The sequence below is a fragment of the Rhinatrema bivittatum genome, chromosome 1, assembly GCF_901001135.1.
Source record: "Rhinatrema bivittatum chromosome 1, aRhiBiv1.1, whole genome shotgun sequence".
NCBI classification, from domain to species: Eukaryota; Metazoa; Chordata; class Amphibia; order Gymnophiona; family Rhinatrematidae; genus Rhinatrema; species Rhinatrema bivittatum.
The window spans coordinates 515,435,779-515,451,987 of NC_042615.1; the positions used below are offsets into that span (position 1 = coordinate 515,435,779).

The 16,209-nt window shown below is 44.5% G+C and overlaps 1 protein-coding gene across 1 annotated transcript; it reads right to left on the reverse strand.

Annotated features, from left to right (window-relative positions):
* Window positions 1–11,486: 11,486 nt before the first annotated feature.
* On the reverse strand, window positions 11,487–15,063 carry LOC115096892 (olfactory receptor 1361-like). Its single transcript, XM_029612126.1, has 2 exons — window positions 14,159–15,063; window positions 11,487–11,511 (listed from the first exon to the last, which is right to left on the reverse strand). The coding sequence occupies exons 1-2, from the start codon at window positions 15,061–15,063 to the stop codon at window positions 11,487–11,489; spliced, it is 930 nt and encodes a 309-aa protein (XP_029467986.1).
* Window positions 15,064–16,209: the final 1,146 nt, after the last annotated feature.

Sequence of the window (16,209 nt, forward strand, 5' to 3'; positions counted from 1 at the left end):
GATCGTCTTAACGATCGAAATCGCGTGGCAGGAGAAGAAAATCGTGTTTGGCATGATTTTTCAGTTAAAAAATCGTTTTTTCCGATTAGTGCGCAGTAACAAGAGTTAGTGCGCGCTAACTTCCTGTTAGCGCGCACTAACCATTGTTAGTGCGCGCTAACAGAAAATGATACAATTTGACACTTTTCAGGTCAGTTAAGGTCAGTTTAGGAATGAATATGTATTACTATTGGCTGCCATCTTATTTATTCATGTTGCCAAGGTTCCCACTGACAATATATGGGGGATGGGAAATGGAAACGGTTGGTAGCTTGACAAAAAAAGTAATGTGATCAGTCAATGTGACTAGAACTTGTGCCCTATCCCTGATACCAGGAGTGTTGTGATCTTCCTGCATGCAGTGCCATAACCCTGATACCGGGAGTGTTGTGATCTTCCTGCACGCAGTGCCCTATCCCTGATACCAGGGGTGTTGTGATCTTCCTGCACACAGTGCCCTAAACCTGATACCAGTGCCGTATCCCTGCTCAGTGCAGGAAGATCACAACACCGCCGATATCAGGGATAGGGCACTGCGTGCAGGAAGATCACAACACTCCCGGTATCAGGGTTATGGCACTGTGTGCAGGAAGATCACAACACCCCTGGTATCAGGGTTAGGGCACTGCATGCAGGAAGATCGCAACACTCCCGGTATCAGGGTTAGGGAACTGTGTGCAGGAAGATCACAACACTCCCGGTATCAGGGATAGGCACAAGTTCTAGTCACATTGACTGATCACATTACTTTTTTGTCAAGCTACCAACCGTTTCCATTTCCCATCCCCCCCAACCATCACCTCAGTGGGAACCTTGGTAACATCAATAAATAAGAGGGCAGCCAGCCAATAGGAATACATATTCATTCCTAACTGACCTGAAAAGTGTCAATTTGTATCATTTTCTGTTAGTGCGCACTAACTCCCGGTTAGTGCGCACTAACTCCCGGTTAGAGCGCACTAACCCGATTAACGATTTGTTAACGATAAATCGTTAGAATTCCTATTGTATCGTGTTCTTTAACGATTTAAGACTATTTTAAAATTATCAGACGATAATTTTAATAGTTGAAAAATGATTCACATCCCTAGTATTTTCTGGTAATAATATTCCAGTTCAATGGGATTGTGGATTTCATAACATTGCAATAAAATAAATTGCCATTTAGCCATAAAACTTTAATTTTGTTTAGCTTTAGGAAGTATAGTTTTTCTCATGATGCCTTAATTGTTCAGATACAAATTTCATAGAAGAAATAGGCAATGTGTGATGAACACCCTGTTGCCTACTTCCAGTTTTCTCTCAGAATTCAATGCCCCAATAATAAATCAACTAAGCATAACCTTTATCTTCTGTATTTACACAAAATACAGATTTAAATATACATGAAACATTCCACAAATTATCAAGGGAATTTTGTTTAAAAAATAATTTTCAGTACTCCCAAACCCTGATATTCAAAAGCAGTTACACACATAAAACTGGGATTTATACATTAGGGATGTGAATAGTTTTTTGACGATTTAAAACAATCGTCAGATATATTTTAAATCGTCAAAAATTGTTAGACCGCGATACAATAACAATTCCCCAGATTTATCGTCAAAAATCATAAATCGGGGGAGGGGGGGAGGGCGGGAAAATCAGCACACCAAAACAACCCTAAAACCCACCCCGACCCTTTAAAAGAAATCCCCCACCCTCCCAACCCCCCCAAAATGTTTTAAATTACCTGGGGTCCAGTGGGAGGGTCCCCGCGCCATCTCCCACTCTCGGGCCATGGCTGCGTTAAGAGAAATGGCGCCGGTGGCCCTTTGCCCTTACCATATGACAGGGAAAAGGTAGCACCGGCGCCATTTTGGTTCCTGTGACCCGACATCACGAGTGCAGGAGATCACTCCCGGACCCCCGCTGGACCCCCAGGGACTTATGGCCAGCTTGGGGGGGACTCCTGACCCCCACAAGACTTGCCAAAAGTCCAGCGGGGGTCCGGGAGCGACCTTCTGCACTCAAGCTGATTTGTCAATATTCAAAATGGCGCCGGCGCTACCTTTGCCCTCACTATATCGACATAGTGAGGGCAAAATGGCGCCGGCACTACCTTTGCCCTCACTATGTCGACATAGTGAGGGCAAAGGTAGCGCCGGCACCATTTTGAATATTGGCAATACGGCCCGAGTGCAGAAGGTCGCTCCCGGACCCCCACTGGACTTTTGGCAAGTCTTGTGGGGGTCATGAGGCCCCCCCAAGCTGGCCAAAAGTCCCTGAGGGTCCAGCGGGGGTCCAGGAGCGATCTCCTGCACTCGTGACGTCGGGTCACAGGAACCAAAATGGTGCCGGCGCTACCTTTGCCCTGTCATATGATAAGGGCAAAGGGCCACCGGCGCCATTTCTCTTAACGCAGCCATGGCCAGAGAGCGGGAGATCGCGCCGGGACCCCCCCCCCCCACTGGACCCCAGGTAATTTAAAACATTTTGGGGGGTTCGGGAGGGTGGAGGATTTATTTTAAAGGGTCGGGGTGGGTTTTAGGGTTGTTTTGGTGTGCCGGTTTTCCCGCCCTCCCCCCTCCCCCGATAAAACGATTTTTTAACCTAAAAAACTAAGACGATCCGATTCCCCCCCCTCAGCCAGAATCGATCATTAAGATGATCGATCACACGATTCACATCCCTATTATACTTGTAAATACACTTTACCCATGAAAGTGGGTTTTTGAAAATTGCTACAATAAATACCATTGAATTGTTCATAGGATTTACCTTGATTCAGTAGCTACGGCTCAGGCAGCCCCTGCACTATTACCACTATCATCTGTGATGCTGGGAAATACCCCTCCAATGATTCCCTTACCAATTCCTCCACGCTATTCTGGCGAACCTTGCTTGTGCCAGGGATTCCTCGACCAATATAGCATGCATTTCCGTCTTCAAGCCTCCCTCTTTCCGGATAACCTTACAAAGACTATATACATCTTGTCTCTGTTAGTGGATAAGGCCCAGGCCTGGGCTTCTCCTTTCTGGCGACGATCAGACCCAGTCCTGCAAAATCTTTCTAGGTTTTCGGAACTGTTCCAAATAGTATTTGATGATCCAGGAAAACAAGTAGTTGCTGTTTCCAATCTTCTGCAACTTTGACAAGGAAGTCGGCCACTGGCTGATTATACCATTGAATTCATAACACTTGAATCCGAACTCCATTGGGAGGAAAGCTGTCTCCGAACCATATTTTTGGAGGGTTTGTCATCCAAAATTAAAGACGAAATGGCAGCTCACGAGTTACCTCGCTGTTTGGGGCAGATTTTAAATACTTGCGCGAGCGCGTACTTTTGTTCGCGCAGCAGGTGCGAACAAAAGTACGCTGGATTTTATAAGATACGCACGTAGCCGCGCGTATCTTATAAAATCCGGGGTCGGCGCACGCAAGGGGGGTACACATTTGTGCAACCTGCGCGCGCCGAGCCCAGCTCGTGCTGCCTGTTCCCTCCGAGGCCGCTCCGATTTCAGAGCGGCCTCGGAGGGAACAGGCATGCTGCCTCCGGATTTTAAAACCCCTGGGCGCGTAAATCCTTCTGGATTTACACGCCCAGGGGTTTTAAAATCCGCCCCTTTGGTCTCTATTATTGAATTAGTAACCAGGATCAACCGCCGTCTACAGGTATGGGCTCGTGAGGGACTGAGCACGAGAAGGCGCATGGCGGGTACTACGTCTTTTCGCCCCTTTCCTTCCGTCTCTTGAACTGTATCCATCACAGAAGGGACTGTCGAAGAACCGATGCAGTTAGGTTGTAGTCCTCTCTCTCCTGAGGAATGGCAAAGATGCCATAAGGCAGGCCTCTGTCTTTATTGTGGTGGTTCAGGCCATCTCATTGCTCATTGCCCAACGTGTCTGGGAAACTCCCAAGCCTAGTCTCCATCGGGGGAGTAACCCTAGGCATCACTTCTCCGCCTCCCCCACTAACTCTACATGTTACCCTGCTTCTCGGTGACCACCAGTTCTCCACCCTGGCTTTAGTAGAATCTGGGGCTGGAGGAAGTTTCATCCTGCAAGATGTGGTAGAACAACTGTACATTCCTACTCATCTGTGTCTAAGGCCGTTAATTATATCTTCTATCCACGGAGATCCCCTGCCGGGAAGAATAACTCATCACATGGTTCCATTGGATTGCCACATTGCTCCGAACCACACTGAAAGTATCACCTTCTACGTCATCCAGAAAGCCATTCATCCAATCGTTCTTGGTATTCCGTGGTTGCAACGCCACATCCACAGTTCGAATGGACATCTTTAAAACATATCCACTGGGGTCCAGCATGCCATAAGACCTGCATTCAAGGATCAAATCCCTCCAGTAGTTTCATCTGTACCTCCCGTCTTGAGGTTTTGCCTTCCCAGTACAGTCAGTTTGCAGATGTTTTCTCCAAAAAGGCTGCAGACAACTTGCCTCCACACCGAGAGTTTGATTAAACTATTAATCTGATTCCAGGAGCTACACTGCCTCGCAGTAAGGTGTATCCATTATCCGCCTTGGAGACCCGAGCTATGACTGAATATATTCAAGACAATTTACAGAAGGCATTTATTCGGCGATCCAAATCTCCAACCGGGGCTGACTTCTTCTTTGTTGGGAAAAAAGATGGGACTCTGCATCCATGTATTAATTTCCGTGGGCTAAAAACCATTACTATCAAAGACCGATATCCATTGCCGCTAATAGAGGAACTTTTTGACCGCCTACAGGGGGCCAGGGTGTTCTTAAAGTTGGATCTTCGAGGAGCGTATAATCTTATCAGGATTTGGGAGGGTGATGAGTGGAAAACAGCTTTCAACACCAGAGATGGACCATGTCACAGGGGCCAACCTTCGGTACCTGTGACATAGTGAGGGCAAAGGTGATTGGCGCCATTTTGAGTACTGGCATCGGACGGCTGGCGTGCAGGAGGTCGCTCCCGGACCCCCGCTGGACTTTTGGCAAGTCTTGTGGGGGTCAGGAGGCCCCCCCAAGCTGGCCAAAAGTCCTGGGGGTCCAACAGGAGTCCTGGAGCGACCTCCTGCACTCCGGCCGTCCGATGCCAGTACTAAAAATGGTGCCGATAGCCTTTGCCCATACTATGTCACAGGGGCTACCGGTGCCATTGGTCAGCCCCTGTCAAATGGTAGGAGCACAAGATGGCACCGATGACCATGTGACAGGGGCTGACCAATGGCTCCGGTAGCCCCTGTAACACAGGCTATCGGCGCCATGATGAAACCGGTACCGAGGGTGTGAAAGTGCAGGGGATGGTTCCCGGACTCCCCGCTGGACCACCAGGGAGCTTTGGTAATTCTTGGGGGGGGGGGGGGGGGTCAGGAGGGTGGGGGTTGTAGTTAATTTTAATTTTAGCTGGGACACGAATAGAAATTGCCGTATTAACGCATCGGGGCGCCATACAGCTGAATGCAACGTATCTGCTCCCCGACGAATCCGAATCACGAATGCAACGTATGGCCTCTGCACATCCCTATCATGTTCCACTGGAAAGAAATTTGTAGAACCAGGGGACTTGACATGAACTCCAGCAGGAACAGACTCAGGAAGAACATCAGTAAATATGGTGGTGGATGCCTAGAATGCCATCCTGGAGGTGATGGTGAAGACAAAAATGATGATGGAATTCAAAGGAAGGTGGATTCATAACAGAAGATTCCAAGTGGTGAGAGGATAGCAATGAAGCACTGAGGTATATAATGTGTAACTTTGCTGAATTTGGGTAGCCTGTGCAAAGGAACAGTTACAACCCTGAACAAGAAGGCAAGGGATTAACCTACATGTACTGGCAGTTGCAACCCTGAACATCTTGCTGGGAAGATTGCATGGATGTTTCAGTGTTTATCTGCCATCATTTAATGTTACTCTGTTACATTACATACCCTTTGCCATCCTGGCTACCTTCCCTGCCTCTTTCAGTTTTATCAGATATTCTTACCTGTGCTCTTCATTTTATAAATTCCTTGTGTGTTTGAATACTAATTTGATAAGAATATAAGATGTAAAAAGGAAATGAATAGGATTTGTATTATTTGGGTGTATTTCTCATTCATTTCATGGATCCGAAAAGAAAACCAATTCATTTTGGGATGCCCATTCATTTTAAATAAATGCACATCCGTATTCTTTCCCTTCTGATAATGTCTTCCCACAATTTATGTGGGAATTGATGAGATCTAGGCTGGGTCAAACCAATGCTCTGAGTCCCGCATCTTTTCTCTGACAGTGGCCAAAACAGATTCAAATAGGGGGATCCCTTCCAGAAGTGAGAAGTGCTGATCCCCATATCTACTTGGCCAATAATTAATGGACCTGTCCTCCAGAAATGTGTCTAAACCTTTTTAAACCAAACTGTATTATTTAACCTCTTGCAACAAATTCCACAATTGAATTGAGCGTTGACTGAAAAAAAATATTTCCTTAAATGTGTTGCAAATCTGCTTAGTTTCATGGAGCGCTCCCTAAGCCTAACATCCCCTCTCAGTTATTTCTTCTGTAATGCAAAGAGCCCTAACCTGTTAGCCTTTCTTTTTAAGGAAGCAGTTCCATCTCCTTTATCATTTTACTTGCCCTTCACTGTAGCATTTCATGTTCTTCTAAATCATTTTTGAAAAGGGATGTTGTGATCTGCACGCAGTATTCAAGGTGTTACTGCACCAGGCATCTCCACAGTGGTATTATGATATTCTTACTGTTATTGTCTATTGCTTTCAGAATAATTCCAGCTGTTCTAGTGGGTTTTTGTTTTTTTTGTGATGCAGCTGTACATTGAGCTGAGGATTTCAGTGTATTGTCCACAATGACTCCAAGGCCTTTTTCCTAATGTGGAACTAAGCATTGTGTACATATAGATGACAATTTTCAAAAACATTTCTCTAAGTAAAACAATGGACTTTGTCAAAATTGCCTACCTGATATTCCAGCAAACTTGTGCACGTGCTGCTTGTTCATACTATCTGGCTGAGTGGAGACATTACTGGGGCAGAGGTGGGGATGGTTTGGACTTATGTGTGCATTTCTGCATTTTCTATGCATATACATTTTCCAGAACATTTTCCATGTAATTGTGTGCAGATAGATAATTTTCAATGCAGACTTATGCAGGTAAGTCCACTTTGGAAACTGGTGTAACTTATATGCACATTTTCCACTTAATTTAGGAAGGCTGTTATACAATTATCTCATGGCGCACGTATTTTCTGCCTTGGGATAAAGACCATGCATACATGTTGCCTGCTGGCTTTGAGCCAATTTTCAAAGAGAAAATACGTGCATATGTTTGCTTTGAAACGGCTGTGGGTACAAAATACACGCAGTCACTCGCATCTGCTTTTTCTGCAGGTAGATTTTTTTTGCTGGAAAACTACATGCACAGAAGACTTTGAAAATGCAATCTACATGCATACTTTTCCTCCTCTTACCAAAACACATCAGAGGCTGGTGAAAAAGTATTTGGTGCTCTAGTTGAACCTTCGGTCAAACACCCTCCACACCCAACTTATCTACTGAACGCAGCTCCAGCACAGAGCTTGCTGCTACCAGTGGCAGTGGCTCCAGCACAATGCTCCCTTCTTTGGTGGAATTGGTTCTGACTCAGCATCCCTCTGGGCCTCACACTGGCAGGATTTTGCCGTCCCCAAAATTTTTGCATTCTGGGTGACTGCCTAGTTTGCCTAATGGAAGCACTGGTCCTGGACACACACAGGGATATATTGTGTGAAAGGCAATATAATCAAATTTATTAAACCATGCAAAACTAAATTTCTTAAAGCCATTTAAACAGAATGATGCACTGATTTTGAGCCATATTGCTGAAAAGCCTTACAGTCAATTAACAAAATTACATCTATTTTTCTCCAGCTAGATCATTTTGAAAATTGTACTCCTCATCAGCACTATTTATCCTTCTCTTCATCATTTTACATTTGTCTGTATTAAATTTCATCTGCCATTTGGATACCCAGTTCCTCAGTCTCATACGGTCCTTCTGCAATTCCTCCTTCTGCTCAGGTTTAAATCTGTTTTGAATAATTTTGCATCATCTGAAAATCTGATCACTTTACCCAGTGCTCCCTCTTCCAAAACATTAATAAATATGTTAAATGACACTGGTCCCAGTACAGATCCTGGGGCACTCGACTATCCGTATCCTTCTATTGGGAAAGCTGACTGTTTAGTCCTATTCTTTAACCAGTTAACAGTTCACTATAAGACATTCCCTCCTAACACATGACTTTTTATTTTCTGAGCAGACTCTCACCAGGGACTTTGTCAGATGCCCTCTGAAAATTTAGATACACTGTATCAACTTTCTTACCTTTATCCAGGGGCATATTTACATATTCAAACATTTCTAATAGTTTAGTGAGGCACAACTTGTGTATTCATATCTCTCTTCAGTTATGAAGTTGTACTTTAATGATTTATGCCAAGAATCTTACCGCATCCATCCTGAGTGATCCAAGCCTTCTTATCTAATTGGTGCCCAGATTGTAGCTGGTGATTTTCATGCTTCTGATGCATCTCCCAGAGAATGTTGTTCCTTTTCTTGAGTGTTTAATGTGCTGTGGATTGACTTACTATATTTATATAATTTCCCAAGAACAAAGAAGCTCATTTTTGGGAGTCCCTGAAGTTCTCACATGCAGGCAGAAGGGATTCCCTAGAACTCTCTGCTAAATCCCTGGAGCTTTCATCACAGGATTTTCATTTGCTTCTAGCTGTAGGCATAAAGTAATGACAGACATGCATTGCTTTTAGACCAGTCCACAGAAGCTGGAGAGCATTTCTTAATGCTCTCCAGCTTCTGTGGGTCCATCTGGAAACCTTGGTTGGAAACAATGTACCCCAAGAAAGGCACTGATTCCTTGTGAAACTCGCATTTAGACAACTTGGCGTATAATTAAAAGAATTATTTCCAAAAGAGGCCCACTGGGGATTTGCCTTCAGAGACCACCGCTGTCCCAAAATGCGTGAGTCTGCAAAACTACCCAGTGCCCACTGTTACTGATGCCCACTACCCAGTGCACTGCCTTCTTAGATTAAAAGAGCACAGAGAGACAGTGAGTTTAATAAAAAAAAAATCTGCAGTTATGCCAGTTACCAAAAAAGCCTGGCTTGGCACAGCAGCAAAATTGATGAAATATCTGTTTCAATGGCAATTCCATCAAACTAGCTAGAAATTGAATATATCTCCCACCCACAACACCCAAATGCTGCTTGCAACCTACCCCAGGGAGTAAAATAAGAAGCAAAATGCCACTGCTAGTGCTAGCAGCTTCTCTCAGTGGCACTGACAGAGAGACCATCTCAGATCAATTAAAAAAAGTGAGGTAAAAAAAAAACAAGGCTAGCTGGCACTGCAGCCAAATCGAACAAATATATTTTTCTATCGAAGTAGCTAGCAATTGAATACAGATTTGTGATACACTCAGACTAGCTCTGAGGTCAGCAGCCACCTCCTGGACAACCTTCCCACCATCCCCGCCAAGAAAATGTGTGGCACACCCCGCACTTCACGTATAAATAGTGCTGCGTCATCAGGAACAGCGTCACAGAGCACTGAGTGAGAGCGGCAATCGGCTGCATTACAAAAAATGCTTAGCTAAGTTAGCTCTGATAGGATGCATTCTGGTCTCCTTGCCAACCTGCCTGACCCACTCTGTGACAGGGCTGTGAGGTCACTTATGACTCACAGGAAAGGGCTGGTTTTTGCTATCTCCTATTTCAAACAGCCGCTAAGAAATCACTGCGAGCAAAAAGAATGAAACTAATGATATGTTTGTATTCGTGGGGGATCGCGATCCATTTCGCGAACCCACAAATAGAACGGATAGGGACGTATATGTTGCGGATTGCCAATATGTTGCAAACGAATGCACATCCCTAGCTCTTTGTAGTAATAATGTAGCGACCATCTCTTATAAAAACTCCTGAGGAAAAGTGGTATACGTAAGAGCTAAACAGTAAGGAGGAGAAACTAACTGTAGGATTTATCATTTGACTAAAAATATAGCAGAATGAAGAGCCACAGTTAGAAAAAATGCAGGGGGGCGATAGTGTGCACCCGGTCGAATTGCAGCATTGAGTTTTATTTTTTAGGGATGTGAATCGGGCTTCGGATGATTGAAAATATCGTCGATATTTTCAAAATCGTCAGAAATCGGGGGCTCCCCCAAAATGATAGGAAAACCCCACGATATTGTTTGTGGGGGTTCTCTTATCATTTTGGGGGAAGGCGGGAAAAACGGCACACAAAAATAACCCCTAAACCCACCCCGACCCTTTAAAACTAATCTCTTAGCTTCCCGCCATTTTTAAAGATGGTGCCGGCCATCCAGTGCTCCCTCCATGTGACAGGGGCCGGCCAATGGCACGGATACCCTATTACATGGTAAGGGCAAAGGCCATCGGCCTTTGCCCTTACCATGGCCTGAGAGCAGGAGATCACTCCCGGGACCCCCACTGGACCACCAGGTACTTGTAAAATGTTTTTGGGGGGGGTCGGGAGGGTGGGAGAAGCTAAGGGATTAGTTTTAAAGGGTCGGGGTGGGTTTTTTGTTTATCGGCTCAGAAGCAGCCGATAAACAAAACCTCGATCGGGCCGGATAAAAAAAAACCACGTTGTGAATAATCGGAACCGGAATGCAAAACGATTCCGGTTCCAATTCACATCTCTATTATTTTTACGTAAAAGGTGTAGTTATTTCTGGTACTACTGCTGGTGATAATGTGTTAAAGATTATCGCCCACAGTGGTACTGGAAACATTTTTTTCCTATCCCTGCCCAAACCACTCCCCTTTCCCTCATTTAAATTTTAGCATTGCGATGCTGTCGTTATCATGTGTATTAGGGCATTATCGCATGAGTTAAGGCCCTAATGCACATAATAATGACTCATCGCATTTTGAAAAATGACCCTGTAAGAGGGGAAATTAATCAATAAATTCAAAGGAAGAGAAGAAAGTGTGCCAGAGTTGTTTGGTATTATACTTGTACCAAATGCAGGGAACTGACCTATGTAGGGATTTTCTGAATCTAAGGATTTTACACCCACAAATGCTGATGAACGCTATTTCATATGCCCAACATAATACCATAGAAGGTAGAGTTTTTAATTTTCGTGAATTTTCTTGAAGTCTCTAGAAATTACAGATTTAAATCCAGGACAGTGTTACAAACAATCCTAACAAAAAAACAAACAAAAACACCTCATTGTACTAAAAAAAAAAAGAAACATGACAAATCAGGTTTTTATTTCAACTTCTCATTTATTTGTTTAAATTTGATTATTTTTTACTTTGAACATCAGACAAGAGTTCAGCCAGCATTTGCAGTTTCAGAGATTAAGGTAAAAATTACCTGAATAGACATTGAGAATTACAGGAAACTCAAAACTATATAAATACAATGTTATATGTTAAATGTTATATGTTATTAATTTTAGACTAATAAAAGTACTTTAAATACATCATCTATTCTGTGGTCATATAAGGATAGATTTTCAAAACTGAATGCTTTAGTAAGTTAGCCGGATAAGACTTATCCGGCTAACTCACACCTGGATTTATCAAAATGCACTAAATATCGCACGCGATAGGAAAATGGGCATGTTTTATGGTAATAGGCTGTTTATCTCAAAGTGCACTATCTTAGCACTTTGTATAGGTATTACCGTGATAACTTTTTTGCCAGAATTGTTGTAATTCCTACCTACTACCACTGGGGGGGGGGGGGAGGGGGAGAGTGAGAGAGAGAGAGTGAGAGAGAGAGAGAGAGTGCACAAGCACCTACCCATAATGCCCTCATACAAGGTAGTTATTTATACTTCTATATGAGGCCCACCTAATTACTTGAGGTGAGATTTAGGTAGGAGTGTAAGGGTTAGGGGCCACTTTTACTTTCAGAGTGAGACATATGAACAGAGCAGTGCTCTCTTGTGAAGATTTGATGACCTTCGGAGTGAGGAAACTCACCCAACGATGAGATTTGTGCAATGTTCTCTCAACCTAGCTTGATGGACTCTCTACCTGAGTAACATCAAGCTAGTTTAAGAGAACATTGCACAAATCTCATCGTTGGGTGAGTTTCCTCACTCCGAAGGTAATCAAATCTTCACAAGAGAGCACTGTTCTGTTCATATGTCTCACTCTAAAAGTCAAAGTGGCCCCTAACCCCTACACTCCTACCTAAACCTCACTTTGAGTAACTAGGTGGGCCTCATATAGCGGTATAAATACCTGTCTAGTATGAGAGCATTATCTCTCTCTCTCTCGCTCTCTCTCTCGCCCCTCTCTCTCTCTCATATGAGGCCCTGATAGCTAGGCTGGCTCACCAGCAGCTTAAAATGCTATTTGCAAAAGCACAATAACTCCATATTGCACAGCTCAACGCAAATGAAAAAGGTGTAGTTAAAAGCCGTGAAACGTAGCCCCAAATTCTTCCCCTTTTTCTGATTTGCATCACACCATTCGTTATGGTGCTTTCTAGGGATGTGAATAGTTTTTGAATGATTAAAATTATCGTGAGATAATTTTAAAATCGTCCTAAATCATTAGAGTGCACGATACAATACAAATGCCCCCGATTTATCATCAGGGGCATTTGTATTGTATAGTTAAATAGGGCACGGGAATTATTTGGGGGAGGGCAGGAAAACCGGCACACCAAAACAACCCCTAAACCCACCCCGACCCTTTAAAACCAATTTCTTACCCTCCCCCACCCTCCCGAACCCCCCCAAAATGTTAAATTATTTGGTGGTCCAGTGGGGGGGGGGGTCCCAGCGCGATCTCCCGCTCTCGGGCCATCGGCGCCATTTTGGCTGCCACTAATTAAAATTCTGCCGATGGCCCGATAAAAAAAAAACCCACCGACCCTTTAAATCGACCCCCCTTAGCCTCCCCCACCCTCCCGACCCTTTTTTTTTAGGGAGGTCCGCGCCGCTAAAAAAAAACAACCCACCCGACCCTTTCAATCGACCTGACCCTCCCCACTCCCCCAAATCCTTTTAAAATTACCTGGTGGTCCAGGGGGGCCTCGGGGGGCCTCGGGGAGAGATCCAGGGGGGCCTCGGGGAGAGGAGAGATCCAGGGGGGCCTCGGGGAGAGATTTCCCCTTCCCAGGCATCAGCTGTTCTAAAAAAAAATGGTGCCGATGCCCCTTTGCCCTTACCATGTGACAGGGTATCCATGCCATTGGCCGGCCCCTGTCACATGGTAGGAGCACTGGATGGCCGGCGCCATCCTTAAAGATGGCGCCGGCCATCTTTACTCATCAGCCCCTATTATATAATAGGGGCTGATGAGTAAAGATGGTGCCAGCCATCTTTAAATGGCCGGCGCCATCTTTAAAGATGGTGCCGGAAATCCAGTGCTCCTACCATGTGACAGGGGCCGGCCAATGGCACGGATACCCTGTCACATGGTAAGGGCAAAGGGGCATTGGCGCCATTTTTTTTTTAGAACAGCGGATGCCTGGGAACGGGAAATCTCTCCCCGAGGCCCCCCTGGATCTCTCCCCAAGGACCCCCTGGACCACCAGGTAATTTTAAAAGGTTTTGGGGGGGGTCGGGTCAATTTAAAGGGTAGGGAGGGTTTTTTTTTTTTAGTAGCGCGGGCCTCCCTAAAAAAAAAAATTAGCGATGTGAATTGGAATCGGAAACGATTCCAATTCACATATCTTAACGATCAAATCCCCCCCCCCCAGCCGAATCTGATCGTTAAGACGATCTGGCACACGATTCACATCTCTAGTGCTTTCTCATGCGTTAAAGTCGTTTTCGCATGCATTAAAGGTGTTTAACACACATGCGAAAACACCATATAGCACTTTGATAAATGACCCCCTTACATGGCTATGTTGCTGAATATTCCCACAGAAAGTGCTAATTAGCTGGACAAGTCTTATCTGGCTAACTTTAGACCTGCTATTAAACAGGTTTAACTTATTGAGTTAACTTAACCAGAGAAGCTTGACTATAACTACTTATAAGGCTACGTTAACTGAATAAGTGGCTCCTCTGTGATTTGCTTACATCTCTTAGTAAAGGTTTATCCTCTGGAAGAAGATGTTTTTTTCTGTAGAGTTCTCCTCAGTGCCATCTTTACATCTTTGTTCCTCAGGCTGTAGATGAACGGGTTTAGCATAGGAGACAGCACATTGTACACAACACTGGTGATCTTGTCTTTTTCCAAGGAATAACTGGAAGAAGGCCTGAAATACATGAAAATAAGTGTTCCATAGAAAAGGATTACCACAGTAAGGTGAGACGAGCAGGTGGAGAAGGTCTTAGATCTTCCATCAGTGGTTCGAATTTTCAGGATGGAAGAGATGATGCGGATGTAGGAAATCAGGATAATCAGGAAAGGCATTATTGCTAGCACTGAGGCCTCTGTAAAGATCACCAGCTCATTGATGGAGGTGTCTGTGCAGGAGAGCTGTAGCATTGGTGTAAGGTCACAGAAGAAGTGTTGGATCTTGTTGGTGCTGCAAAAAGAGAGCCGGTATACCAACAGTGTGTGTAGGAATGCATTCAGAATGCTGATAAACAAACAAGAAGCTGACATGCCTAGACATACCTTTTTATTCATTATTGTGATATAATGCAATGGATTACAGATGGCAACATAACGGTCATATGCCATGATTGACAGGAGTACACATTCTGAGCCAGCAAAGACAAGGAAGAAATAGAGCTGGGTGATACATTGAGAGAAAGAGATGGTCTTTTTGTTAGAGATGAGGCTGCTTAACAGTTTGGGAACAGTGACTGAGCTGAAACACATGTCCACAAAGGACAAGTTACAGAGGAAGAAGTACATGGGAGTATGGAGCTGGGAATTCCCACCAATCACTGAGATCATGGTGCCATTCCCCAGCAGGTTCATCAGGTACATGGCCAGGAATATGACAAAGAGTGGACCTCTTAGCTCTGCACGTTCTGAAAGGCCCAGGAGAACAAATTCCGTCACTGCTGTCTGGTTTCTCTGTTCCATTTCTATCCCCTTGCAACAGAAATCAAAGAGAGCATTAAACTGATGAGAATATATCAGAAAGGCAGAAATTTTTAGTATATTTTTCTCGATTGCAGGTGATACAATTTCAACCATTAACTCCTCAGCTTCAGATTAACACTTGGAGAAAAAAAATGAAAATTTCTGAAAAAAAGGTAAATAAGGAAAACAATTTTTTTTCTTTTCTCACCTGCAAATAAAAAATATTTAAAAAATAAGAATAAACCAGGCATACAATATCACACACTTCTACCAACCATGTATAGAAAAATAAGGGGCAGTTTTTAAAAGTCCTACGTGCATAAATCCAGGAGGATTTACATGCGTAGGGGGGTTATACGCGCCTGGACTATTTTCAAAAGGCCCAGCGGCGCGTGTAAAGCCCCGGGATGGGTGTAAGTCCCGGGGCTGGAAAAAATGGGCGGTCTGGGGGCAGGGCAGGGAGTGGCCAGAGACCTCTGCAAGGCCGCTGGGCTGGGGGATCTCGCGGGTAGAGCTGGTTTCTGCCTTATTAGTCCTGAAGAAATCCCGCTTCAACTTAGGTGCAGGACTTCTTTAGTTGTTGTTGGCATTGCCAACCTTGCCAGTTTTGGAAACATTTAATTTACCTCCTCTGCATGTCCCTATCCCTGCCATGATTGATTTTGTCACTGGGGAATGGGATATTAAAATAATTTATATTTCTCAGTACTGACATTACTGATTGGATGCCCATTGACTGTGCCAGGTTAATGTGTGTTTATGGAGAACACAGAGACAATGCTGCACTAAGTGTCACATGGTGTACACTTGTTTTGATACTGCTGAGCTTAGTGACAGGCTCCACAGCACAGACTGGTATGCTTCAGTCTCTGCACTGTGCTGAGTGCTCACCTAGTGACAACTCCCCACACTGCCCTCTGACCAGGCAGACAGAGACAAAATCAGTAGCAGCGCTGCAGGCAACTCTCCGCACTCTGCCTCCATCCTCACCAAAGAGAGAGAAAAAACTGTAATACACTGACACAGAGCTTCTGTAGCAGTGCCTGGCTGTCTTTCTCCATTGTCTGGCACTGTGACTGTCTTAAATGGACAGCAGCCAAAACGTTGTTGGGTAAAGGTTAACTAGGAACTCAGAACTCAAACTGT